Raw genomic sequence first — 26,161 nt, forward strand, 5'->3', positions numbered from 1 at the left:
TTGTAGTGAGCCTAGGGTGAAGTTCAGTTCGGACCTTGTCTCATGAACGGGGCCAGTCAGGACGCTATGTACTCTAAACAGTCATTCTAATCAGACAAAGAGTTGTAGTATTGCTCTGAGGAAGACAGTCTGAGACCTGATTTACTCAGGTTTTATACCTGGCTAAAAAAGTGACCTAAGGATATTCTGTATCAAACCCAGAAAAAATGAAGGAAATGCGCTTCACAGTTTGAATAATCTCTTATTTTTACTCCCCTGTCAGGCAACTTTGATCTACCATGTAAGTTCATTGTGAAATATTTCCCTTGTGTTGTAAAAAAGATTGGTCATCCAAATGGCCACCCTAAAATCTTTAACAATGATTTGATATTTTGCCTTATTTGTGTTAAAATCAACTATGTGGGCAGTATTACAACAGGCTGCTGTGGGCTATCTTTGTATTTTAGTGAAGCACATTCTCTTTTGCTGGTGCTTTGGACAAACATCTCCCTTTTGAGTCCTTACAGATTTAGTGACCTGTTTCAATGAGGCAACTGGCACAAATATGTTAGACTAAGTCCCTTGAAAATTCACAAGTGTGTTCTGTACATAACATAAACCAAACCAATGAGAGTCTTTTCTCATTCCTTTTAAGGGTCAGGTGATCCTGCAGGCAGGTGTGATGTTGTCCACATGGCAAATTTCAGTCTTCTGCTTAAATAAACAGGGCCTGGGCCGATACATTTAATTCCTTTCCACCCAATCTTCCAATGAACATGCAGAACACACTGTGTGAATTATTCAAATGCATGGATTGAAGTTGTCTTGACTGAAACATCCCACTGCCCTGCTGTATAGACTTGATGACTTTATTGAGAAATATGAATTATTGAATTACCATTAGTATGGGTTTAAAAAAATCAATTGACATATTTAGGGGTAATTGATTTTGTAGAAAGTATAGCAATAGCAGTAGATAAAAAAACAACACATTTTAGATGTATTTATTGACTTACCTAAAGCGTTTGACACAATAGACCATCCCTCAATTCTACATAAATTGGACGGCTATGGTGTCAGAGGTGTTAGACAATGGTTAGGAAGTTATTTAGAAAAGAGGGTACTACAGGGGTTATGTAAAATTTAACGAAACTGAATCCCATTTTAGAAGAGTAACTTGCGGTGTGCCACAAGGATTAGTATTGGGAACCAAGTTTTTTATTCTTTATGTAAATTATATTATGGAGTTTCTGATAAGTTGAAATTTGCTATGTTTGCAAATGAAACAATTTTATTTTGTTCTTGGGAGAACATGACAGGGTTATTGAAAACAGTAGAAACTGAGTTGATGAGGTTAAAAACATAGTTTGATATAAATAAGTGATCACTAATTGAGGATAAAACAAATGTATGTTGTGTGGTGGTAACAGGGTTAATTTTGAAATAGAATTGAATTTAAATAGAGGGGAAATTGAAAGTGTACATGATATAAAATTTCTTGGAGTTGCTATAGATCATGAACTCAGTTGGAAACCACACATAGGACACATCAAAACTAAACTATCTAAATCTATTGGTATCTTTTTTTTTTTTTAATTGACAATAAAGCATCACATCTTCATCTTAATCACATATTACATAGATTTTACATTTTAGCCCACACACAAAATTAACACATCCATCCTTTAACAACCTCCCACCCCATCAACACATTTCTATAGACTTGTAAACAAGGCACAGCACAGTCTTAAATCACTGACTAGATGACTTATCAACATGGAAAATCAAACACACAGTAAACATAGATATACACACAGCGAGTAAATCGATACAGACAACAGAGCCTCTCCTTATCTTTCAACTATCACTCCTTGGTCTAGGAAGCACCCTCCAGAAAACATTACATAATCTTGGCCCCATATAATCAAGAAATGGAGTCCATACATGATTATTATTCCAATTTCCCCTTTGGACCAATATGTCAAATACTCCATGGGAAGCAGGTCAAAGATAACCTTGTGCCAGTCTGAGAGGGTCGTGGCTTTTGTGAAATCCATTTAACTAATAAACTTCTCTGTGCAGCATAGGTTAACACATTCAGCAGTTTTTGATTATGGGTGTCCTTGATTTGTGGATGTGGCATCCCTAACAGAAGGCATACTGGGTCCATTCTCAAATCCTTATCTATTGATATCTTATGTCAACACATCTGTTGAATAATAAATGTCTACATATCTTGTAGTGTTCACTCATTATGCCAGACAAGACATAGTGTGTTGAGGGAAATGTATATAAATCAAACATAGATAAATGTAAAGCTAGAACCAACGTAAAATGCAGATGTGTTTCAGTTTTGGGAGTCAAAATATGGAAGAGCCCCAGTGATGAGTTGAAATTGTGTAGTTCTTTGTGGGATTTCAAAAAAGGTTTAACATATAAATTAATTAATGAATACAATATGTAATGAATACGAATTAGGGAGTATATTGTATAGAAAATCAGCTTTTGTTACTTTCTTTTTTTTTTTTTTGTGCTGTTGTTTTGGGTAATATCATGGACACAGGATAGGCAGAAGTAAACCTTGGACTTCAGCCTATTCCTTTTTTGGTCATTGGTCATTTTTTGTGAATTTTCATTGTGTGAAACAAATCCATGTGAACATATAACATGGTGTTTTTCTATTATGTAAGACTACTCACACAAACTGTAGACTATGGTTCTTTTGGAATTAAATGACCGAAATATGTGTATAATATAAAAACATTTGTATGTTATCCGAGGACAATGCAACATTTATTTCTCTTTTCTGAAATCTGATAACTAAGACAGTAAAATGTGTTTGTTTAGTTCTGTTTGTCTCAGTGGTTTAGCCATTCCTGCATATCGTGCGTCTCCACAGTTGAACGTGGAGCAAACACAGAGCAATTTCACTCAGATCAGGCAGTTCATTTAGAGATGGTAATGATGGCTATAATTATTCACCTGAGCACCCATGGCCATATCTTCAGCCCATGTTAGAGGTTTTTAATATGCAGAATGATACGTATCGTTTTAAATGTTCTCCCTGTTTCCAACTCTGCCCAAACATACAAAAATTCACTGTCCAACCTGAGAAAGCGTGTTGAGCTACGTAACGTTTGTTTCATTCAGGATGAACATTTCAAACTAAGTTGTCTGTGCTTGGAGTAACTTAGTTTCTGTTTTTATTCTATTGTATAGTTTTTAGATATTTCAAGTAATGGTTTCTAAATAAACATGATGTAATAGAATGTACTTATATGCATTCTTGATTGCATTTATGTATTGTGAAAATACAATGTTTTGAGATTTTTTAAGAAGTACTTTGAATACTTAAGTATTTTTAAAACCAGGTACTTCAGGACTTTAACTCAAGTAGTAATTTGACAGAGCAACTTTCACTTGTACTGGTGTAATATTTGACATGGAGGATCTATACTTTGACTAAAGTAATGAAACTGTGTACTTTGTCCGCCACTGGCCATAGGTTGAATGTATAGAGAAAGTGCAGGAATGCAGGATTCAGGAAAACTAAATTAAAACAAATCTCTATATATGTCAAGTCTCTCTGTAATTTGGACCTTTTTGTTGTCATTAAAGTTTTTATTAACTTTTCAATGTATTACAAATAAAATAATAATGAAAAGAAAGAACAAAATAAAACAGAAACACAAAATACTGGGATACATTGCACAGGCCAGACAGATAATCACAAACATAGGATAAAGGATATACAGACAGGACAGGCATTCAAAGAGAAAAAGTCCATTGTATGTTGTGACTGGAATAATACAGTGTTAAAGTAATAGTTATACAGGAGATCCTTATACTGTTGGGATCTGCACAGTGTCTCGGAAAGTTATTATGTGAGCCCAAAAGCAGTCCCAGGAGGTGGTCCCACCTTCTGTATTACCTTTTAATCTGTGCAGCATGGATTCGTAAGATGCCGTCTCTATCATTGCATCTGCCCAGTCTTTCAGACTTGGGCTTGTATCAGATGTCCAAAGTCTTAAAATAATTCTGGATGCATCAAACCAACCATAATGACAGAAAAAGCACTCTTTGAAACATTCTGTACTTGAGATTTATCACCCAGAAGACATAGATCTGGGTGGACCTTTATATTTGATATAAGGCAAAGAGATTCAATTTAATTGATTCATAATATTTAAATTGAACATTGCAATGCTCTGATTTCGGCAGCAGGTGGCGCTGCTGTTGTTTCCTTCCAGTTTGGGACCAAACCTCGGGTTTTCCTCCTGCTTCCAGGTGCTGCAGTTGATCCCTTCCGCTCTCCGTACAGGAATTTGTTGACGGCATTACGTCAGTTCTCCTGGTCGCTAGCGGCAGAAAGCAGGAGGAGGACTGCGGTTTCTGTTTTTCTGTAGAGAATTAAAAGGGTTTGTGTTTTCCTTTTTTTATTATTCAAAGTCTGGATACCCGTGAAGAAGACTCAGAGGAATGAAAGTTTGAAGCCACACTTCACAGATCTTCTGCCGCTTCAGTATGAAAAGTTTGTGAAAGTTTGTGAAGTCGACGACGCGCTCAGAGAAGAGATGGAGGAACCAGAAGGTGAGGATTCCTTATTTTGCAGAGGTTACCGAGTAGTATAATGCTGTTGTATAATCAATGAGGTTCAATGAAGAGTTTAGAGCTTGTATTTTTCAGCGCCACAGCTTATCTAACTCACTTTCTCTCAACGACTCAGTTTAACTATTGAAGCTGTAACTTCAATCTGTCAGTAAATTAAATGAGTTGAAGTGTTGAGTTAAAATGTTGAGTTAAAACTTGATGATGTCTTTCAGTTACAGATGAGGGTTTCTGTGCAGGCTGTGGGGGAACAGTCCAGGACTCCTTCCACATTAAAGTCCTCCAGGACACCTGGCACAACGCCTGCTTTCAGTAAGTACTCAGTTTCTGAAACACGCCTGCAAGCACACTGAACTGTAATGAGCACAAGTCCAACAGAGTCTGAGAAGTATCTGCTTTGTTTTCATAGAAACAGTTTGCATTGATAGGCACAATTGTTGTTTTTCTGTTGGTCAACGTGTTGGCTGCTTTTTCAGTGGGAAATGGCCTTGCAGATAATCCTGGAAGCTTCTGTCTTGTAGCCTCTACATGGGCTTAGATGTGTGCTAACAATTCACCATTGTTTTTTAGTCTCCCTGCACAAAACACGCCATGTAGGATGTCATTCCTGCTACTGTCACAGCAGACAGACCTCTGTATGGGGATGCTTCTGGTTCTTGGACACAGATTGGTCAGTGATGGGGTCTAGCTCTCCTGGAGGACTTTGCCCGGTCCCTCTGAGGTTTAATGATTGTCACAGTGGTGCTGGTGGGAGCTCTCTGGTTGTCACAGGTCACTGCCTCGTAAATCTCTGCGTGGGACAGTGATCCTGTGACTGGTTGGCATAGCGTAGAGGCCATCATTATATAACAAACACAGGGTTTAACCCCTCTGTAAACTGTAACATTCACATGTTTAAATGTCGGATTTGATCAGAGGTGTCAAAAGTATTCACATTCATTACTCAAGTAGAAGTAAAGATACTAGGGTTTAAATGTAGAAGTTGAAGTATCAACTCAAGCTTTTTACTTAAGTTAAAGTGTAAACTTACTGATTTCAAAACTACTTAAAGTATAAAAGTAATGTAAGGGGGAAAAAATGTCATTAAGGACAAAAGCTTAGGCTGCGCCACAGGCAGGGGCCTATAGTGCACTACACCACCTCCCAAAAAACATGTTTCTAAAGGCCATAATGACTATAATGTTATATTAATATGTTAATGTTGAAATACTTGGGTTGTACCTGTTTCCGCCACATTTATGCCCATTGAAAATGAACGCATTTTAGTACAATGCAAACACATTAAAGAACCATATATGTGTACTACTGAGCACATATGTTAATACATGTTTCATGGAGCGGAGGATATGATGACTAGTTGCCTATAAGTACTGTAATGGTGCAAAAAGTCAAACTTCACAGGCATGTTATCAACAGCCTGTGGAGTGTTATTGGAATTTCAATGCTCATAAATGTGTTTTTTTTTAATGATGACAAGCCGGAATGAAAACAAGCCGAAATGAAATAGGAGTCTAACTGTTACAAAACAGCCACATGAGAGGTGATGGCAGATCACATCTAAGAGGATACCTTCAAAGGTTGCAGCACTGAGTTCCTCTTAAATTCTCATAAATACCCTTTAAGAAATAAGTCTGCATGTTGCTGATTAAAGCACAGCTTTTCCCTGAAGAAGAAATCCTTGCTTGTATGACAGAAGCCTGGCTCTGGGGGACTTCTGGCATGTCCAAAAAGCCTTAAAATAGAGCAAATTTAATGCTGACTGTGATGTCTGACTGAAATAGCTTTCTTGGAGTTTAGAGCCAGTATCCTACAGCATTTTGTCCTTACATAACCTGGGATTTCACTCTTTCCAAACTCTTGACTCCTCAATAATGCACACACAGCTTGTTGTGTCATCATCTTGAAGAGAAAAGTAATGTCCCAGCTGTGATACAGACCATCAATCCTCTACCTCCCTTTGTACTTGTTGTACTCCCTCACATTCTGTGTCATCTTTCTTAATGGCAGCATTTAAACATCAGCAGTAATGCTCTTTAACTTGCAGATATGAAGTACTTGTGTGTGTGGGAAGCAGACTGAAGTATAGTTTGATGTTTTGCGTTCAAAAAGGTCTTTTTCATCATAAGGTTTGAGATCTCCACACTATAATCTAAATCCAAATCTCCAAATACTACTCTCTGAACCTTTCAAAAATAAACTTGCAGCCAAAAATAACACGTCCTTGACAATGTGGTAGCTCCCCTGTGGTGCTCCCATTGTCCGTTGTCCACATGCTGCCACTCTGCCCTCCTTGTACCTCCACCTTGTGTAACATTCTTACAAGCTGACGTCACTCTTGTTCCAGTAAACCTGGCAGGGTTTTTGAGGCCTATAGGTAACGGCACCCTCCACTCTGCTGCCTTCTGCATTCCTAGACAACGATTCAGAGATGTGAGTCCGCTGTCTCAGACACAAACTGCAGACTGCTTTGGGGGTTTTTTTCTCCAAAGAAATGTCTTGTACTTGCTGCAAGTGAACAGTGCTGTAGGTGTTATCATCATACTTGTTCAGTAAAGAGGTTTTGCATTTAATTTCTTCACATACTAAAGGATTGTGTGATAATACGTTGATATATAATTTTTTCTTTATCTGCAGTGAAAAAAAAAAGAAAATACAAGTATGTCAGTTTGTGTGTGAATCAAGCGGCAACCTCCAGTCTAAAAATATGAGTCCAATGCGGAAGTGTTAAAAATTGTAGGTTCATCGAGGATCTGCTTGAGCTCCGGAAGAACCGGAAACCACATACACACTCACTCAAAAAAGCCAATCTTTACAGCAGAAATAAACATGTTTACAGCCTGGCACAAAAGACGAGTGTAGTCTGGATGGCTCATTTCTCGATCGGCACACACTGTACAGGGGGTGAATTTTTTTCTAATGCGACAATTTCAAAGATATTGAGATTACGAGTCTTCCAATGAGAGGCACAGCTGACTTGATTGACAGGCGGGAACAATGTAGCTGTTGTCTAGGAGGTTCAAAGCCCGCCTCTTTATGTCATAATCGCTCAACAGCAGCAATATGGCTGCCGTCGATGATTGGCCTCAAAGCAGTGCTTCAGAAACAAGTGGGTGATGTCATGGTTACTACGTCCATATTTTATACAGTCTATGGTGAATACACAGATAAATTCCTTATATAAATTTTTGACGAACTTAATATATAAGTACTTTTTTTTGCAACAATATGATAATTGGTGCCACCTCCTGAGACCTGTGCAATCAAGCTCTCAAATCGTGTGCAGTACAAAACCAACAGATTGGTTAGTAATAACCTATAATTGTGAAAAATTAATCTGATACAAATCAAAAGGAAACACATCGTCTCGCTGGTTCGAGCTCTTCAAATGTGCAGATTTGTTGCTTTTTTGTGTTGTTGAAAAGCAAATAAGAAGCACCACATTTTTCAAAGCTCTGAGGACAATTCCTTTGTTCCTGACTTGTTTAAAATAAAACAAAGAATTACATAATTGAGAAAGTAATGGGCAGGTTAATGGTTAATTACAGTATTGTGAGTATTGTGAGTTCTGCACGCCTTGTCACGTTCACAACACGTCGCCCATGTGAGAAAAACTGTCGCCTTACACTCCCTGTAAAGAGGTTGTTATGGAGAATATCCAGAACACAACAGTCACACACCCAAAGTAAAACACTCCCTTGCCAGGTCCTCAAGGCCACAGCTTAAGGTCACTCTCTCTTACTATCTCCACTCCATAATTCAACAAAGGAATTTGCTCCTGCAGGAATGCGGATTTAAGGAAATGAGTAATGTTTACTCTGTAGTGTTTGTGCAGCCAGTTGCATTGTTCATTGAAGAACCACCTGAGTCTGCTCAACCCCCATTCACTATTCCACATAGAAGGAAGTCAGGGGTTTTTATAAGCACACTTGCATCACTTTATCTCCATATATTATACAGACAGAATGGGCAATTATTGTAGCTTATCAGCTGGGTTTGACGAGGAATGCTTTTTGTTCAGAACACGGTGGACAAGGTGGAGGTTTTCGTTTTTCCTGCCGCACCTAAACAGATACTTAACGTCATACTTACCAGTTAAAATACAGCTCTTTTCATGAGTCTTTCTGTCCTTGTGCCCATTTGTTTTTTTCATTAGTTCATCTAATCAGTTTGGTCCATTGATATCCCCAGAAGGTATCAGTGCTGATGCTATTAATATGGGAATCTCTGTACAGCGTTGAGTCATTTTGTTAGCAATATTTTGGAATCCTGGTGTACTAGATCGGTATTATAAAGAATAGTGTTGTGCAGTGTTTTCCAAATCAATGTATGACATTAACCATAGTCCAACCTAGCGATGCCGATGGATGAAGATTTTGTTCAATTCAGATAAACTATTGGAATCCTTTATTTTCAGAAAGCTGGTATCATCACAGGCGTTACCGAAACCTGCTAATGAAAGGCCTTGTTGTGTTATGCATAATTTAAAACCTGGTGGCGTCACACATGTTGAGACCCCTGCTTGTGAACATTAAACATCTTCTATCATTATACATGTTTGCCCATGGTGGTGCTTTTGTAAATCCCCACTTGTGTCAATTTAGTCTTAAGATGTTTGTCATATATTTAACGCCTGATGTCATCACAACTGTTTGAACATCTTGTGGACCTTTTTGGACACAAGGTAGCATCACCCTTGTTTGAAGCTAGCTAACTTGTATCAAATGCCTGTTTGCAGAGGTGTCAAAAGTATTCACATTCATTACTCAAGTAGAAGTATAGATTCTAGGATTTAAAAAGACTTCTGTAGAAGTTGAAATATCAGCTCAAGCTTTTTACCCAAGTAAAAGTGTAAAAGTACTGGTTTCAAAACTACTTAAAGTATAAAAGTAAAAGTAATGTAAGGGAGAAATAATGTCATTAAGGACAAAAGCTTAGGCTGCGCCACAGACAGGGGCCTATAGTGCACTACACCACCTCCCAAAAAAACATGTTTCTAAAGGCCATAATGACTATAATGTTATATTAATATGTTAATGTTGAAATATTGCACCTGTTTCAGCCGTATTCATGCCCATTGAAAATGAATGTGTTTTCACACAATGCAAAATACATTAAAGAATCATATATGTGTACTACTGAACATTAACATTTTTCATGGAGCAGAAGATATGATGACTAGTTTGACAAGTATTGTAATGGTGCAAAAAGTCAAACTTCACAGGCATGTTATTAACAGCCTTTATTGGAATGTCAATTTTCATAAATGTGTTTTTTTTTTTAACAGTGACCAGCTGGAATGAAAACAAGCTGAAGTGAAACAGGAGTAACAAGGCTATATTCAAAATGAAAGGAATAGAAAGTACAGATATTTGCATGAAAATGTAAGGAGTAATTACTCCAGTAAAGTATAGATACCCAAAATTTCTACTTAAGTAAGGTAACAAAGTATTTGTATTTCGTTACTTGACACCTCTGCCTGTTGGGGTGGCCCATGTAACCTCTGGTGCCTATGCTATAAGTTAAAAAGCCAGGTGGCACCTCCTTGTGGTCATTATGTAATCTCTTTGTGACTTTTTTATAGTCTGCTAGTCTGATGCTCTCTGCTCTGGTGATGATGGTCTGTGAAGGCGGCTAAACCATTTCTATAGGCTGTGATCTTAGAACTAAATATAAGCAGATTGCACCCTTTTTTAGAAACTGTGAGCTTTTGGATGGTTTTTTTCGTAAAGATTTGTGTGTGTGTGTGTGTGTGTGTGTGTGTGTGTGTGTGTGTGTGTGTGTGTGTGTGTGTGTGTGTGTGTGTGTGTGTGTGTGTGTGTGTGTGTGTGTGTGTGTGTGTGTGTGTGTGTGTGTGTGTTGGGTGATGACATTTATGCCTTTTATTGATGGATAGCTGAAAAGGGAAAGAAAATATTGTAGTTAGAGGTTGTGGAAAGACAGTAACAGTAAAAAAAAAAAAACTCCCAGAGCTGTTTTCATTGTATGTGTTCAACCCTCCTGTTATGGTTGTTTCTCTGGAACAGCAATAATGTTCCTGGGTCAATTTTACCCGGTGCATATTCAATTATCCAAAAGTGTCCAAATAATCCGAATAAACATTTTTTAAATCTAATTTTTAACTCCTTTACTAACCATTTAAATCAAGAATTGGTCCACTGGGGTTCTTTAATTCTCACGGATCATGGTTCAATGAGGATAACTCACTCGGTGATCATTTTTTATTAATGCTTTTTTTGTCATTGCTAGATTATTGTTGTCATTGTTTTTTTGTAGTAATGAAGCTTACAGGAATGCAAAGAGAGAATTTATTAAAAAAGTGTGTTCTAGTGTGATAGAATGTAGTTTTTGTCTCAATGATGCTAACACAGTGGGAGTGACTGTAGATTACATACGTACATGATATGGTAACCTGCATTTGTTACTTAATGACACTGGGAAGAATGCACACCCCTTCAAAGCTATTCTGCGTAAAGAGTGTGTGACATCTTCACACACATACCACACAGATCAGATGTGTGGTGTTGGATGCAGCTGTGTCCCCAGCAGCACACTCATTACTCATGTAACCTCAACCTCAGCAAACTTTCAGCTCCGCTTCCCATCATTATGGCACGGTGCGATGAATCAGACTGGAGTCATTATTTGATACACTGACCTCGTGTCTGTTCTTCATATTTGCTGCTTTGATCCCAGAAGAACAGACCGTTTATTGTTTCTTCACATTATTGTTCTTTATGGATGTTAAAGACATGCAGCGCTTTCCCCTTTTTCCACTTTCCACAATAGACACAGAAATGTGATCTCCCTCTTTGAGACAGTTCCCTCTATACTAATGCCAGAAAACTTTGAAATATGTGAAATCTGTGCCAGAGTCAATAATAAGCCTGGATCAACTTTACCTGCAGTGCAGAGAACAACATGATGCACGGGGCTCAACTGAAGGCCGCTGCATGTTCTGCACAAGAAGATGAAAAATACAAATTAAAGAGCGACCTGAAACTACTTCTCCTGTTTTATTATTTTAGATTACATTCTTGAATTGGTTCCAAAAAAGTAAATGGAATCTTGATATCACCCCAGCTTGTCTGCAGAGCTCCTACAGTTCTGTAATGTGCAACTGTACAGTGTTCCTGCCTGTCAATCAAGTCAGCTGTGCCTCTCATTCGAAGACTCATTATCTCAATATCTGCAAAATTGCTGCGTTAGAAAAATGTTCACCCCCCGTGTGCCGATCGAGAAATGAGCTATCCGGATTACACTCTTCTTTTGTACCGGGTATTATATTATTTATTTCTGCTGTAAAGATCGTCTTCTTTGAATTGGTGTGTATGTGGTTTCCAGTACTTCCGTAGCCAGCCTCAAGCGGATCCTCAATGAACTGAAGTTTTTAGCACTTCTGCATTGGACTCATATTTTTAGACCGGATGTTGCCGCTTGGACTGTAGCCTTGAATTGAAAATTGTTGATGATCAGGAATTGGACATAGTGCGATTTTAAATTGTTTTATTCTCATAACTCATGAAAGAAATCTGTTTTTCTTCACATCTGCCTCTTTTTACTTTAGAGTTCTAGAGAATTTAATCCGGCAAACAGTTACTTTGCAATCCCATCAAACTGTCAAACAACATCCAGTGTTTCTTTTGTCTGCACTCCATCAAATTAATCTAAAGCCTCTCTCTTTATTGTCCTAATTACTTGAAAGCCAAAGTGAAAACTGAAAGGCTGAGGAACATTTGAAGCTGTTGTAAAGACTGATTCAAGCACCTAAAAACAAAAAGATCAGCAGCCGGTTGCCCCAGCTGTGCGCAAGTTTTGTCCTAAGTTAGGGTGTAAAGTCTACCCTAAACCGTACGTTGAAACTAGTTAGTTTGTAACTTAAGTTGTCATTCTTTGGTTTCATCACAGAGACGTAAGGTTCATCTTAACTAGTAGACCGTAACTTCCAAATTAGCCTCAACATTATTGCAGATATAATGTTTGCACTTCCAGCAGCCAATCAGAGGAAAGCACCAATTTTGATGCAGTGGTTGTTACATTTTCCTTTCGTGCCTAATCATCTCAGAACTGACCAACAGCTAAAACGAACTTCTGCCAACTGCCGCTACAGTCGCAAAACAACAACAAAAATTATGTAAATCTTGATAAAGTGTCATAGTGTGATAACTAAAGCCTAAATCCTTAATCTACCAATGATCTTGGTCATTATATTTTTCCGAAGGATGTAGGCTAATCTCTCGCAGATAATGTGTTACCATAGTAATATAGCTGGGAGAACCCTCTGTATCTCCTCATCCTCCAAATGATCCCACCTTTCAAAACGACGCACCAAGGCAGCCGATATACAGTACTCTACAGAGGACTTTACACCTACTAGGAGCTAAGTGTAAGAATTAAGATGTAGCTTAGGCTGACGTTGGAACTATCTCAGCTGGTGCAACGCCCAAAATCTTGTAGAGGGTAAACTCCATCCTAAATGAGAAATTGCGTTCAAACTAGACTACGCTTGAACTTACACACAGCTGGTGCAACAGGCTGCAGGACTGTTGACTGCAGACGTTTCTTTCACCTAATCCCTGACAGAGCAGCTCATCCATGGCTGAGTTCTGGCAGGAGAAACTGCTGCTTCCATTTTGCATAACCAGTGCAGCTTGTTCAGGGACTGCTCAACCTGCAGGTGTGATTGAGGCTGCTAGTAATGTTGGCATTCCTCAATCTGAACACATTGTCCCACAGTCACAGCCATGAATGTCCCTTTAAGTTGCCTTTACTCTGAGATGAGAGCTTGGATTGATGCATCAGAAGAAAAAGTATATCTTTCTAAAAGAATATGTACCTTTTTTTAAAATCTTTTATTTTTCACTTTGACAAAACGTGTGTGGTTTGCACCTTTGACCTCAAGGCAATAGATACCTCATTATTGTTTACATTGACGTAGATAAGAAAATGCACCAACTCAAGAGTAAGTATCTTTGAGTTAAAACTGCACAATCAACAACCAGGTGATTGAAGGACTTCGCTCCTTCAGAGTTTTTCAGCTGGGTTTTAACAGGCTCTGTTGGTTGTTGTCTAAGCCATAGTTCAGTTTTCCCTCAAACAAGTGGATCTTATTAAGGTGCTCGATTTGGGCAAAGTATTTGGCAGCTTATCGTTATTGTGCACAGGCTAAACAGCAAACGCTCCTCTAATCCTCGTTCTGGAAAGGCTTACAAGATTGTCCTCTGTCAAATATGAAACAACTGAATGTGCTGTCTGTCGCTGTGAACCTGCAAACATGCAGACCCAGCACATCTCAGGAATTTACTGTGCCCTATACACCGCGTTAAGAGAAGAGTACATTCTGCTGTCGTCGGGAACATGCCCCCAGCTAAAGTTCCTCAACCTCTCAGTTAAAAGTGTCTTGTTCAGCGGTGTGATTTATAGTTTCAAGGCTCGCTTTCATAAATCAATGCCATTCATGCAGTGTAATGTACGTAATATAGCATGGAGGTTTTGAGAGAATGTACAGAAATGTAACCTAGTTACATGGTTCAAATTTTGACCTCATCGAACTAAAGAGGCCTTCTTTTTCACTGTTTTTTGTACTGTTTTTGTGTCTCTAAGTTGTTACCAAGTCTGTTATATAATGCATAAACATTCATACCATTAACATATTTTTAGAGACTTAGTTAAGTGCTAAAAATAAATAATTGATGCCTTTTTAGATCCATGTGCTTTGCATACAAAGTGCTCGTGTTAACCTGTAATGAGACAGATTGAAGACAGAGAGGACCTATTATTATTCAGTGCTCCATGAGAATTTAGTCAGACATAAGCCACAATGCATACCTGTACAATTACCAACATGTCTTTGAAATAACATGCCAGGCCTTTTGAGTCTCTACCATAACACCTTGAAGCCGATCGTCTCCCATCGAAATAGTCCGCGCCCAAAGCCTCTCTGTCTTCTTCTTGTTTATTTATTCTGTGTGTCTCCCTTTGTTCTGCTCAAAACGTGACTCTGACCTGTCACTGTCCTCTTAGGTGTTCTGTGTGCTGCGATCACCTGACCAACTGGTACTATGAGAAGGACGGCAAGTTGTACTGCCGCAAACACTACTGGGAGAAGTTTGGCGAGCTGTGTCACGGCTGCTCTCTGCTCATGACTGGACCTGCCATGGTGAGTGTTGTTGTTCACTTTAATACCCAAAGATTTACAGGCCGATGTTGGCCCGAGGCGTTAAACTGTTGAATGGATTAATGATGAAACTTATCATGCTAATTCCAACCTGGTCAGCTTTGATTACACTCTGAGATTAAAGGCTGATTTTACCATCTATGTTATCTTTTAGGAAATGTTTTCCATGAAGGCTAAATGTTTATTGTAGAAAGTTACAAAGTAGGGGTGTGGCATGGGAGAGACATTGGTATTTACCATGAAGGGAGAAAGCAATGAAGAAACTCTCAGGTTGCATTGTGGGAAGTTAGGTATCCATTGCTTTTAAGTCTCACTCACATTGGGTCTGCTGCTTCGATGTGGCTGCAAATACAGACTACTGCCCCTGCCCCATTGGCCCTTTAAATGACTTCATGTCATTTTAATGGATCATATTTATTGTTGATGTATGCCTGTTGAGTATGTGGTTGCTGCTATCTGTACAACAATTGACTCTTTAGGAATAATAAAGGTATCTTTGACCTTTGACATTCCAAGGTCAGCTCATCTTCAACTATTTTTAAATGATAATCACTGACAAGTCTCTCATCTCTATAGCCTTTCCATATTGCCAGTTCAAGGTGCAGTCAGTGTCTAAGCCTCTGTAATGTCTCAGCTTGAGTATGAATGTCACAGATGGTGGAACAAAGTCATCCCACCTCTGTGCCAGCATTGGAGACAGTAACAGAGGTATTACAGAGGCAAGACAGGATCAGAGCAGCTGTGTGTGTGTGTGTGTGTGTGTGTGTGTGTGTGTGTGTGTGTGTGTGGTGTGTGGTGTGTGGTGTGTGTGTGTGGTGTAAGTGTGTGTGGTGTGTGTGTGTCTCTGTCTCTGTCTCTGTCTCTGTGTGTGAAGCTCCAAGTGTGTGTGAAGCTCCAACTGTGTGTGAAGCTCTCATGCTTCCGCATTGCTGTAACAATGTGAAATAGAGTGGTCCCACCAAGGCACTGACCTCTGTCAAGTCAAGTTTATCTATAAAGCACATTTAAAAACACAGCAGAAGCTGACCAAAGTGCTGTACAATACGTAAAGAAAGAAAGAAACAGACAACAAGGAAAGCACATCATTGGGGATTGAAACCTATTCGGGGCTAGAGGACTCAGTTGCTTAAGTATAAAAGTGTGTTTTGAGGTGAGTCTTAAAAGTCTTCTGTAGGGACAGCCAGGTGTGGTACACATTAGGAGCTTACCTTGATGAGGGAGGATTATCTCTGCTAACTACATCAACATTAACTTATAATATAAAACAATCAAAACAATGTTTTATTCTTGAATATCATTTTGAACTTTGAAAGGTAACTCAATAGAGTGGCGACGTCTAAATCTGCTGAACTCAACTCTCTAAGGAATCAAAAAGAAGATGTTTGCTCAGAGTCAGAGTTTAAAGTACCAACAAAAGAAAGTGTTCCACAGTAAAATGCAAAGCAGCTACTAGCAGCCTGCTGAAACTCAAAACAAACGGTCGATTTGAATTTAAGTGCCACCTCTGACGAGGCAAATAGCCAATCCTAGTTTAAGACCTCATGGGGGCCATCCCCCAGACCATACTTGAAGTTTTGTTTTATTCTCCCTCTAGTATATTTAGACACAAATATACAGGACTCGTCTGCCCAGTTTCCTTCATAATATTTTTTTATTTTTCTGGATTGTGATTGCGCGAGGCTTCAGTCTAATAAAGCCAGACAAAGGGTCAGAACTATTAGACCAATGTTGCTAGATGTCACTGCCAAACCTTTAAAGTCTTGCCTTGCCATGATCGTATAACAACAATTGCCAACAATTTCCTCCTCTCCTTAAATAATACCAGAAAGCCCACAGAGCGCGTTAGTGCTCTCTGTGTTCCAGTTTCTGCCCACTGCCCCAGATTTAGACTAATCTGGAGGGGGGGCATTATTGCATTTACAGAAGAGTGATACTTTACATTGGCTGCTCACTAACATAGCACATGGGGCTCTAGACCTCACTTGTGAATTCCCCCCTTGAGGCCCCATTATGTTCCCTCTCAGTACAGAAGTTCTCCACAGTTCACTTCCCCAAGTACACACAGGATCTAGTGGGGAGACGCTAGAACATGAGGCGGTTTGGAGCCCATCATGCGCAGTCCTCTGTGGGGATGTGGCTTTGGAGATATTACCCACAATCCACCACTCATATCATCATCTGTACTGATGCTGTTACACACATCTGTTGTAAAGCAATACTTTGGAACTTTTAAAGGAGAAAAAATAATTAATATTCTTTACAAATTAAAGCTTTGATGAATCAAATACAACTTCACTTAATTCATCACTGCATGGGGTTCTGTGGAAAGCTGTGCATGATTTGGTGTGACTAATAGCTTATCACCTAAGCTGGTAAACTCAAGCTAGACATTGTTATGTAACTGACTCATTTCTGCTTCTGCTTGTTGTGTATGCTGTGTTTAAGCTTTTAATTATGCTATACCTGCTATTGTCACCACAGTCTTGCAAAAGTTACATAATCTTGCTTTGAAGGAAATATCTTCAAATTCAATAATTATTCTTTAAAGTAAGTCAAAATCCTTTAAATTCGAAAACCTCATGTAATGAAACTTCTTAGACTGACATTTAGTCTGGGGTAGATTTGAAATACCCAAGAAATAACAACAGACGTCATTTGTACATGACTGAGCCTGGTGTGCGTTGAATTCAACTCTGCTTTGATTTAGTGTCTGCAAGTAGAAACATGAAATTCAGAGTGGCAGCGGCTCTCGCTCGTCACAATCGAGGTCACTTGAGTAACAAGGAGCCAGACTGAAGTTTTTCTTTTTGCCACCAAGCAACAAACACAATGAACTCTTCTATTTAGTATTGGCATCCTGCTTTATCAGCCGGTGAGGCCAAGTGTTTTTGGCAGAGCTGATTTGGCAGCGCAGCCCCCTCAGTCAGAAAGAGAATCATTGTGGGCCGTCAGCAGAGGAGGGTCATGCAGAGCTGCTGCAGCTTGTTTGGCATTCAAGTCGTGGACACTGCTGTTTTTGTCCCGCTTTCAGTTATTTATTTGTTTATTTATTGGTTGAAGAGGTTGTTTGTATATTAAAGTGACATTTTTGGTAAAAATGGTATGTAACTTGTCTTTATCTGCTGTCCAGCTTTACACTCAGTACCTTTCCAAAGTTAAACCTACTTAACAGTTCTCCCCCGTGGTCTTGTTTTGCCGGGAAATGTCTGTCTTGCTGTTCCAGCCTGAGGCAGGTCATGACTGTTTGGTGGAGGTGGTGGCTGTTCTCTTGGCTCAAAGGCAGGGAGTTACAGACAGACTCCTGAGATGTCACAATGATTTGGCTTACATCACACTTTTATCTCCATAGGAGCAGGGGAGCTTTTCTCGACACTGACTCACTGGCTTAGAGCTGTGGGAAAAATACTGCTTTCAACTTAAGATGTGTCAAAATAGCACAAAACTGAATAAAGACACAGATTTCCCAGAATGAATTGAAATTAGTAAATGGTAGGGGCATTCTGAAGCAACCATTTACCTCACTGTGAAACAGAAACTTTGCTGCTGAACACAGAACCAGGAGTCTACAGGGGAAAAATGTCAAATGAGTTTGCTGAGTGTGGCTAACACTAGCAGAGCTAGCACTGGTTCTGACCAAGCGGCAACCTCCGGTCTAAAAATGAGTCCAATGGGGAAGTGCTAAAAACTGCAGTTCATGGAGGATCTGCTTGAGGCTGGCTCCAGAAGTACCAGAAACAACATACACACTCATTCAAAAAAGCTGATCTTTACAGCAGAAATAAACATGTTTACTGCCTGGTATGAGTGACGAGAAGACAATCGAGTCAGGATAGCTCATTCCTCGATCGGCACACACTGTACGGGGGGTGAATTTTTTTCTAACGTTGCAATTTTGAAGATATTGAGATTCCGAGTCATCCAATGAGAGGCACAGCTGACTTGATTGACAGGTGGGAACCCTATAGCTGTTGGTTAGGAGGCTCAAAGCCCGCCTTTTTACGTCATAATCGCTCAACAGCAGCAATATGGCTGCCGACAAAGATTGGCCTCAAAACAGCGCTTCAGAAACAGATGGGTGACGTCACGGATACTACGTCCATATTTTGTACACTCTTTGGTTCTGACTAGTGATAGTAACGTTAGATCGTTCAGTTGATCCAATGCAGTGAAACAGTTCTGAGAACATCAAAGAAGAGACTTTATCAACAGGATATTATTTGGAACTACTTGCAGTTTTCTAAGGGGCTTTTTCATAATCTAAAGAGCTGGTGATGAAAGCATAAATTCAAATTTCGTCATCTTTCTTGAGGCTTTTTTAGAAGTTATAAGAGCTGTGGCTTTTAAAAATCTTATTTTGATTATGTTCTACAGTGTATAATTTACTGTTTATATAAAATGATTCAGCATGGTCTGGCAACAATGAACCTGCAAGAGCAAAATCTACTTTGACAATATGTGATTGATATAATGCTAAGATTTCTCTACCAAACACATTAACATCCACTGCCTCCTCAATGATGGAACAAGATTAGTTCAGGTGAGACGAATGTGTGGCATGTGGCACATTTAGGTTTGTAGTTCCACAGATTTGTACACCTTTTTTATCCATACTTGTACAATTTGCTTACTAGTTTCAAACTTAAGAAGACTATGTTCACACAGTGATGCACAGACAGAGTGTTTGCAGGTGGGGAGTAGCCAGTAGGTCTAATATGTAATTATTATATTTTCTCCAAATGAAACGATTGGAGATTGGACCACCTTATTACAGAGCTGTGACAAACACACAAAGTATTGGATTCATATTTAAAAACATTTGAATTAATCTGCTTACCCTAGGTCTAAGAATATGGATCTCTTATGCTGTATTTCAATATAATATATACCATAAAGGTTGAAAATTAAGTTTGGATACATTAATAGAAATGATGTATTACAATGCAAAGAGTTCTTGGTGTAGTTTTTGACTCCAATCTCACCTTTAAGGAACACATTAAAAAATCTCAAATATCATCATGTTCAACCTCTCAAATTTCCATCTTATAAGACCTTTTCTCACTTCAAGGTCAGCAAAAGCATATATGCACGCAATGATATTTTCTCATATCACCTATTGTTTTATATCTTGGTCACACAACAGCCAGCACTTTACAACCCATTGAGTCTCTCTTTAAGAAGACCATCACAATTTTAGACAGGAAACCTCTCAACTTCCATTATTGCAATATAGTCAGGAAGTATAATATTTTAGACATTAAACATTTTCAAACCTACACTGACATCTGTCTTGTTTTTAAAGTTTTAAATGGGCTCGCCCCTCCATCATTGCTCAAATTTATTAAAAAAAAAATATATATGATAAATACTAGAGCACAAACTAGAGGGGACTGTGATGTACCGGGACAAAAAAAAAAAATTCAGCCAAATGGCAGTGTCTGTCAGAGGCACACAGTCCTGGAACAAACTACCAGCACACGTTAGGGAGCTTGAGAACTATGGTACCTTTAAAAAGAACACTTAAACATTAAAAACAAACTAGTCATGCACACATGAATAATCTGTTTTCTCTCTTGATGCGCGTTCCCAGGGGCTTTGGCCTCACCTTCCATCCTGTTTTTATAATTTCACAAATGTTTTGGATGTATGTATATAAAATCTCTTTTAAGTCAGTTTGTGTAATGTCCTGTTAACTGTTCTGTGACATCCTGTAATTTTAAAATTACAACAAAAAGTTGTTTTATGTTTATGTGAGTACCTGCCTTAGGACTACAGATTAAATTTAGCTATTGTGCTAATTACGGCATATTTACATTGAGGCATACTGTTGAAATGTTAAATAATGTGCATTGTCCTAATCAAATAAACTCAAACTTAACTCAAGAAAGTAGGAACCCTAAAAGCTGTATTCAGAGTCCTCCCTACATATATATTTGTTTTTAAATAACTACATAACTGTCAAATATGAAACAAGACAAACCAAAAACAACACATAATATCTTTATAAAACCCAAAGAAGAAAAGAAAAAATTAAGACAACACACAGAAGAAAATATAAAATGTATGCCATCCTGGAACTATGCTTCATAAAAAAAAAAATCTGTTTTTCCCTCCTCACTTTACCACACAACTCAGGTGCATGTTTAAATGTTCCACTCAGCCGTGTTTGAAATGTAGCTTGAACACTTGAAGTACATAACCAAACCTGAAATCATCATGATTTGTTCTCCGGTATGTTGTTGAATTACCTCTTTTGTAATGAGTGAGAAAATGATCCTGCATTGCATGAGAAATAGAAAAGGCAGCATCAATTAGAGGGTAACACAAATCTCAGAAAGGGAAATTGCTCGGGCAGCACTAATGAGAGAGAAAGCACATAACAGACAGTGAGGCGGTTTCAGAGGGTTCAAAGAACGTCAGCGAGACGAGTGGCTCAGACCTGCTGAGGGAGGTGACATCATAGCAGATTCCAGACAGCGTGCGAGTAAAGCAGGTGTTAAGACTGTGTCAGAGCAGGAGGAGGGCAGAAAGCAACAGGCAGCCTGACACACTCATTTCAGCACAGAGCCAGACACGAGAACAACCATCAGCACATCACTTCTCTTGGCTTTGAGTCGGGTGAATGTTTTGAAGATCGGCTCGTTTTTGTTTGTGGTTCCAGGTGGCCGGAGAACACAAGTATCACCCTGAGTGCTTTGTGTGCCTGAGCTGCAAGGTGGTGATTGAAGACAGGGATACCTACGCCTTAGTGGAGCGATCGAAACTCTACTGGTAAGAGACCTGCTGTTGACCACTTTTACTATGACATCATGTAGTATGGAAGTAAAGGTTGTAAAGTTCTTCATACATCAGATAAATAAGGGAAGTGAATAATCAACATCTCCTTTTGTGGTAGTTCCAGTAAAAGCTTGATAGAGGAACCATTGTTACATGAATGAATGAATCACCCTTTATTGTAATACATGATACTGTCTTCATATTTTTTATTTTTTATTTGTTTCTTTAACTCAATCTGTAGAACATTTAGAGATAGAATCGACAAATAATAACGTCTTCTTTAATTTAGCGTATGGTCAATCATTTTTGCCTCAGTTGATGAGTTACTCAACCAGCCTCTCTTCTCTGTTGTGTACAGTGGGAAGTGCTACAAGCAGGTGATTCTTACGCCCATGTTGGAAAAGCGCTTGCACGACTCGGTCTTGGACTCTTACCCTCACACGGTAACTCTCATCTCGATGCCCTCTGCAGCCAACGGCAAGAGGGGCCTCTCCGTCTCGGTGTTGAGGGACGTCAACGGCTCAGCTACCGTTCAAGTGAAAGAGTAAGTGGGAGCTGATGGACACCAATTGCTGAGTCCATGTGGGAAAAGCAGTGATTAATGCTTTATGTAAGACTGATTATAGCTTTGCTAAATAATAGGACATTGGTGTTTGTGTTGGTGCATGTTTTTGTGTTACACTGCAGAAAAGATGATTATCGATTATGTGTTTGACCCAGTTTCCCCTCAACCTGCAGACTTGAAATAAGCATACCATTTGTACAGAGCTTATACTCACAATGAAGTGTTGCTGTGCTGCTGTTGCAGAGTCAGAGGGATGCTTATTAGTCCGGAGGTGAGAAACGCCATCCATGTCGGGGACAGGATCCTGGAGATTAATGGCCTTCCAGTTGGGACACTTATGGAAGAGGAGGTAAGTTAATGCCACACGCACACACGCACACACACATACCTTACACTGATGGATCAAGATGTGACGTGAAATTCCTCCAATCGGGTCAATCAATGTAGCTGTTAAGTGCAAGTGCATTCCTTATGTGCATTTTGCACAGCTATGTTCTCATTATACAGTGACTGCACATGTGATTTTTAACATTCCTCAAATTCCTCCATCATTTATTCATTCTTTGGGTGGGAGAGGACGGTATGTGGTATGACTGCACTTACGGCTCATTCCCACAACCTCACCCTATTGTATTCATACCAACTCTGTCATCATTCACTACTTTTTTTCTATTGTTTTGCTTCCGTATCCTGTTGCCCCTGTGATTCATTTTGATATCATATTCCATTTCAGAAGTTTCCATTACATTTCCTGCAGTTCCCATTGTTAATTCTGAGTCCTGCTAAATCATTGAACTCTGCTACTGTCTGACATTTGAGTAGAAGGGAATCTCTTGCCAGTTTATTAGGTACACCTAGCGGAAACAAATGCAGTCTGTACGGGATAGCCCTGCAACAACACACTTCCTCCATGAAGGTTGCAATGTTCAGTTTCTGTTGGAATTGACTGAATTAAGGTCTAACTTGTAGTATAATAGTACAGAAACTTGTTGACTTTAATAGAGAAGTCTCCATACAACTTACATATCCTGCTCTTAGGGCAGTTAAATCATGTCTCATATACTTATTATGAACTCCATCAGAGCTGAGTAAACATTTTATTACAACAATATGATTGATTTTACCCACTTCAAAGATAAAATACTAGAGGTAGTATTTTTTTTCATGATGTATGAAAATGAAAAAATGTGTGTATATATGTCGTAGAGTTAATTTGCTGCAGTTTTAAAGAGTAAAATAACTTGGAGAAATCAGCACTATCACTGCAAGATTATGGCATAATCCAAGGATCTAACTCCTAACTCTTGTTGTCATGTTCAGGTGGATGATCTTATTCACCGCACCAGCCACACTCTACAGCTGCTGATAGAGTATGACCCCGTCAGGCAGCGTCTGGACCGGCTCCGGCTAGGATCCCCAAGAAGCCGTCTAGGAGTCCCAGCAACCTCCCGCATGCGTCTGTCCTCACCTTCTGATGCAGTCCTGGAGAGGACTGATGTAGTTGATGAGGGCATACTGAAAAGAAGGTCTTTGAGGTAGGTTAGAGCAGCGAAATACCAAACCCCAGACATGTTGCATGGATGTTAGTGACATGTGATTATTGTGCACAATATTTAATCCACCACATTCTCTCCATCCAGGCGCAGTAACAGCATCTGTAAGTCACCAGGGCCTAATTCTCCCAAAGAGATGCCTTTTAGCACACAAGTTGGGCGCTCTGAATCTTTGAGGTCCTCCAGTAGCTGCTCTCATCGTATTTTCCGACCATGTGACCTCATCCATGGAGAGATCTTAGGAAAAGGCTTCTTTGGACAGGCTATCAAGGTGAAACTCCAGCTCACAATACATTTTCATATTGTCTTCACTCATTTGTACCACTGTGGTTCCTCTTAAAGTGACACATATATTGATTTTTAAACCTACAGGTGACTCATAAAGCCACAGGAGAGGTGATGGTAATGAAGGAGCTGATCCGGTGTGATGAGGAGACACAGAAAACGTTCCTAAAGGAGGTTGGTAATCGGCAACAGGAGGCCCTTACTTCCTTTGAGTAGAAACAGTCTTTTTACTCTGCAAAGAGCTGTGATTTATAATACAACTAAACACATGCCACATTTGACCACAATGTCCTCTTTGTACCTTTCTATTTTGAGGTTTGCATCCCAGTCGTGTGGGAAAGATTAGACTGACTTTTATTGTATTTAATGTGGGAACTGATCGCAGATTATCAGCTTACAATTATAATGCAAGATTCCCTTTAACTCTTCCTCTGTTTCAGGTCAAAGTGATGCGAAGCCTTGATCATCCCCATGTTTTGAGGTTCATTGGTGTGCTATACAAGGACAAGAAGCTTAATCTGATAACCGAGTTTATCGAGGGAGGCACTCTGAAGGATTTCATCAGAGACACGGTGAGTTAAACTAGTTGATTCACTTAACTCTCTCCCTCTCCTCTCCTACAATAGAGCACAGAAAAACCCTTCAGTGTTCACAGATGGCGGTTAGAAGGGTGGGAGGGTGCTGACCTGAAGTACACTCTGATAGACGGCTCTGTAGTGGGCTAGCTGGCATGTCAACAGGCCAAGATGTGGAATGAGAAAAGTTTTAGAAAGTGTTTCCAGGTGAAATTTAAAGAGCTGTGCTCCCCTCCTCCACAGCTTACTGTTTATGTGCAGCAGTTCAGTTAAACAGACGACCCAGTGAGGAGAGGAGTAGGCTTTATTTGTCTGTTTAAAGAAAGAGGGGGTGAGCAAGGTTTGAATTTTATTCATAAAGGATTCATTTTGTTATGGATTGGATACTGTTTCCTGTCTCTACTTTGGTGCCAAATCTTTAAATATTTACTTATGTTTGGCATTACAGCCTCTAAAGGAGCTTCTTTTCATTTCATTCTTTTGTGCTTTTTTTTCTTCTCTCTCTGCACTAACAGGACCCGTTTCCATGGGAGCAAAGGGTGAGCTTTGCAAAGAGCATCGCTTCTGGCATGGTGAGTTGGCCTCCTGCAAAGACAATTCCAGTAGTGAAATCGTTGGCTTCTCTCTTTCAGCTGCCTAAATGTGTGTAAATCTGCTCAGAGGCACATTTAGACAACTTGACACACACAGGACCCCTTGTGGGCATAGTGAACTACACATCAGGTCCTCAGATAAACCAAGCATGAAAGAGAAAATGTTACATCACTTTTTTTTATTATTTAACTTTCAAATGAAGTTAGTCAAATCATATGTTTTTATCTGAGAATGATAAATCAATCACAACTCTTAGGAGAGCAACTTTCATAAATTCAAATGTTTTGAAGAAATCTAAAGAGTAACGACCTGCATTGAAAAACATTTTAGATTAGGTTGCAGAGATTTGCTCTAATTTAAATTGAGCCATAAACTCTTAATTGAGACACTAGAGAAGATCTGCACATCTTAGAAAGTTTTACAAAATAAAAGGAGCACATGAATAAAAACCATCTTTGACTTTCCTCTTTTTCTCCAGGCTTACCTTCACTCAATGAGCATCATTCACAGAGACCTCAATTCTCACAACTGCCTGGTTAAACTGGTAGGTGTCAGAATATCTTCCAAGTCATTACACATCATAAAGTTTGTACAATAAATCATTCAAGGTTGGAACAATTTGTCTCCAGTCTAATGAGCCGAGTAATAGTTTGCATGCATGAAGCTGTGAGATGGAGCTGTGCCCCGCCATGTGATCCACCAAGTAAAGCATGAATTCAAGACAAGACAATCTTGAATAATTTAAGAGGACTTTGGTAGAACCTTGCAGAGCATTTAGTTTCCACAACCCTGATTCTGAAAGAGTTGGCACATGTGTAGAATGGTAATAAAAACAGAATTTGATGATTTGCAAACCATTTAAATCTTACGCTTAACTAAAAATACTGCAAAGATAACATATAAAATGTTAAATCTTAATTTTCTTTTTTTGTTTCATGAAAAAAATATATACTGATTTTGAATGGACCAGCAGCATGTTTCTAAACAGCAGGGATGTGTGTGCATTACCTCATCTTTTATCAACACTCAACACAGTGTCCCAACTTTAATGAAA

The 26,161-nt window shown here is 39.1% G+C and overlaps 1 protein-coding gene across 1 annotated transcript in view; it reads left to right on the plus strand.

Annotated features, from left to right (window-relative positions):
* limk2 (LIM domain kinase 2) overlaps window positions 1-26,161 on the plus strand; it is a 33,198-nt gene that overhangs the window by 3,798 nt on the left and 3,239 nt on the right. The window contains exons 2-13 of the mRNA XM_034692147.1: window positions 4,429-4,569; window positions 4,803-4,899; window positions 14,608-14,743; window positions 21,420-21,529; window positions 21,894-22,079; window positions 22,344-22,449; window positions 23,421-23,635; window positions 23,741-23,924; window positions 24,026-24,112; window positions 24,379-24,510; window positions 25,029-25,085; window positions 25,586-25,651. Of these exons, the coding sequence (XP_034548038.1) occupies window positions 4,429-4,569; window positions 4,803-4,899; window positions 14,608-14,743; window positions 21,420-21,529; window positions 21,894-22,079; window positions 22,344-22,449; window positions 23,421-23,635; window positions 23,741-23,924; window positions 24,026-24,112; window positions 24,379-24,510; window positions 25,029-25,085; window positions 25,586-25,651 (1,517 nt within the window). The remainder of the gene's footprint in view (window positions 1-4,428; window positions 4,570-4,802; window positions 4,900-14,607; window positions 14,744-21,419; window positions 21,530-21,893; window positions 22,080-22,343; window positions 22,450-23,420; window positions 23,636-23,740; window positions 23,925-24,025; window positions 24,113-24,378; window positions 24,511-25,028; window positions 25,086-25,585; window positions 25,652-26,161) is intronic.

The sequence above is a fragment of the Notolabrus celidotus genome, chromosome 9, assembly GCF_009762535.1.
Source record: "Notolabrus celidotus isolate fNotCel1 chromosome 9, fNotCel1.pri, whole genome shotgun sequence".
Classification (NCBI taxonomy): domain Eukaryota; kingdom Metazoa; phylum Chordata; class Actinopteri; order Labriformes; family Labridae; genus Notolabrus; species Notolabrus celidotus.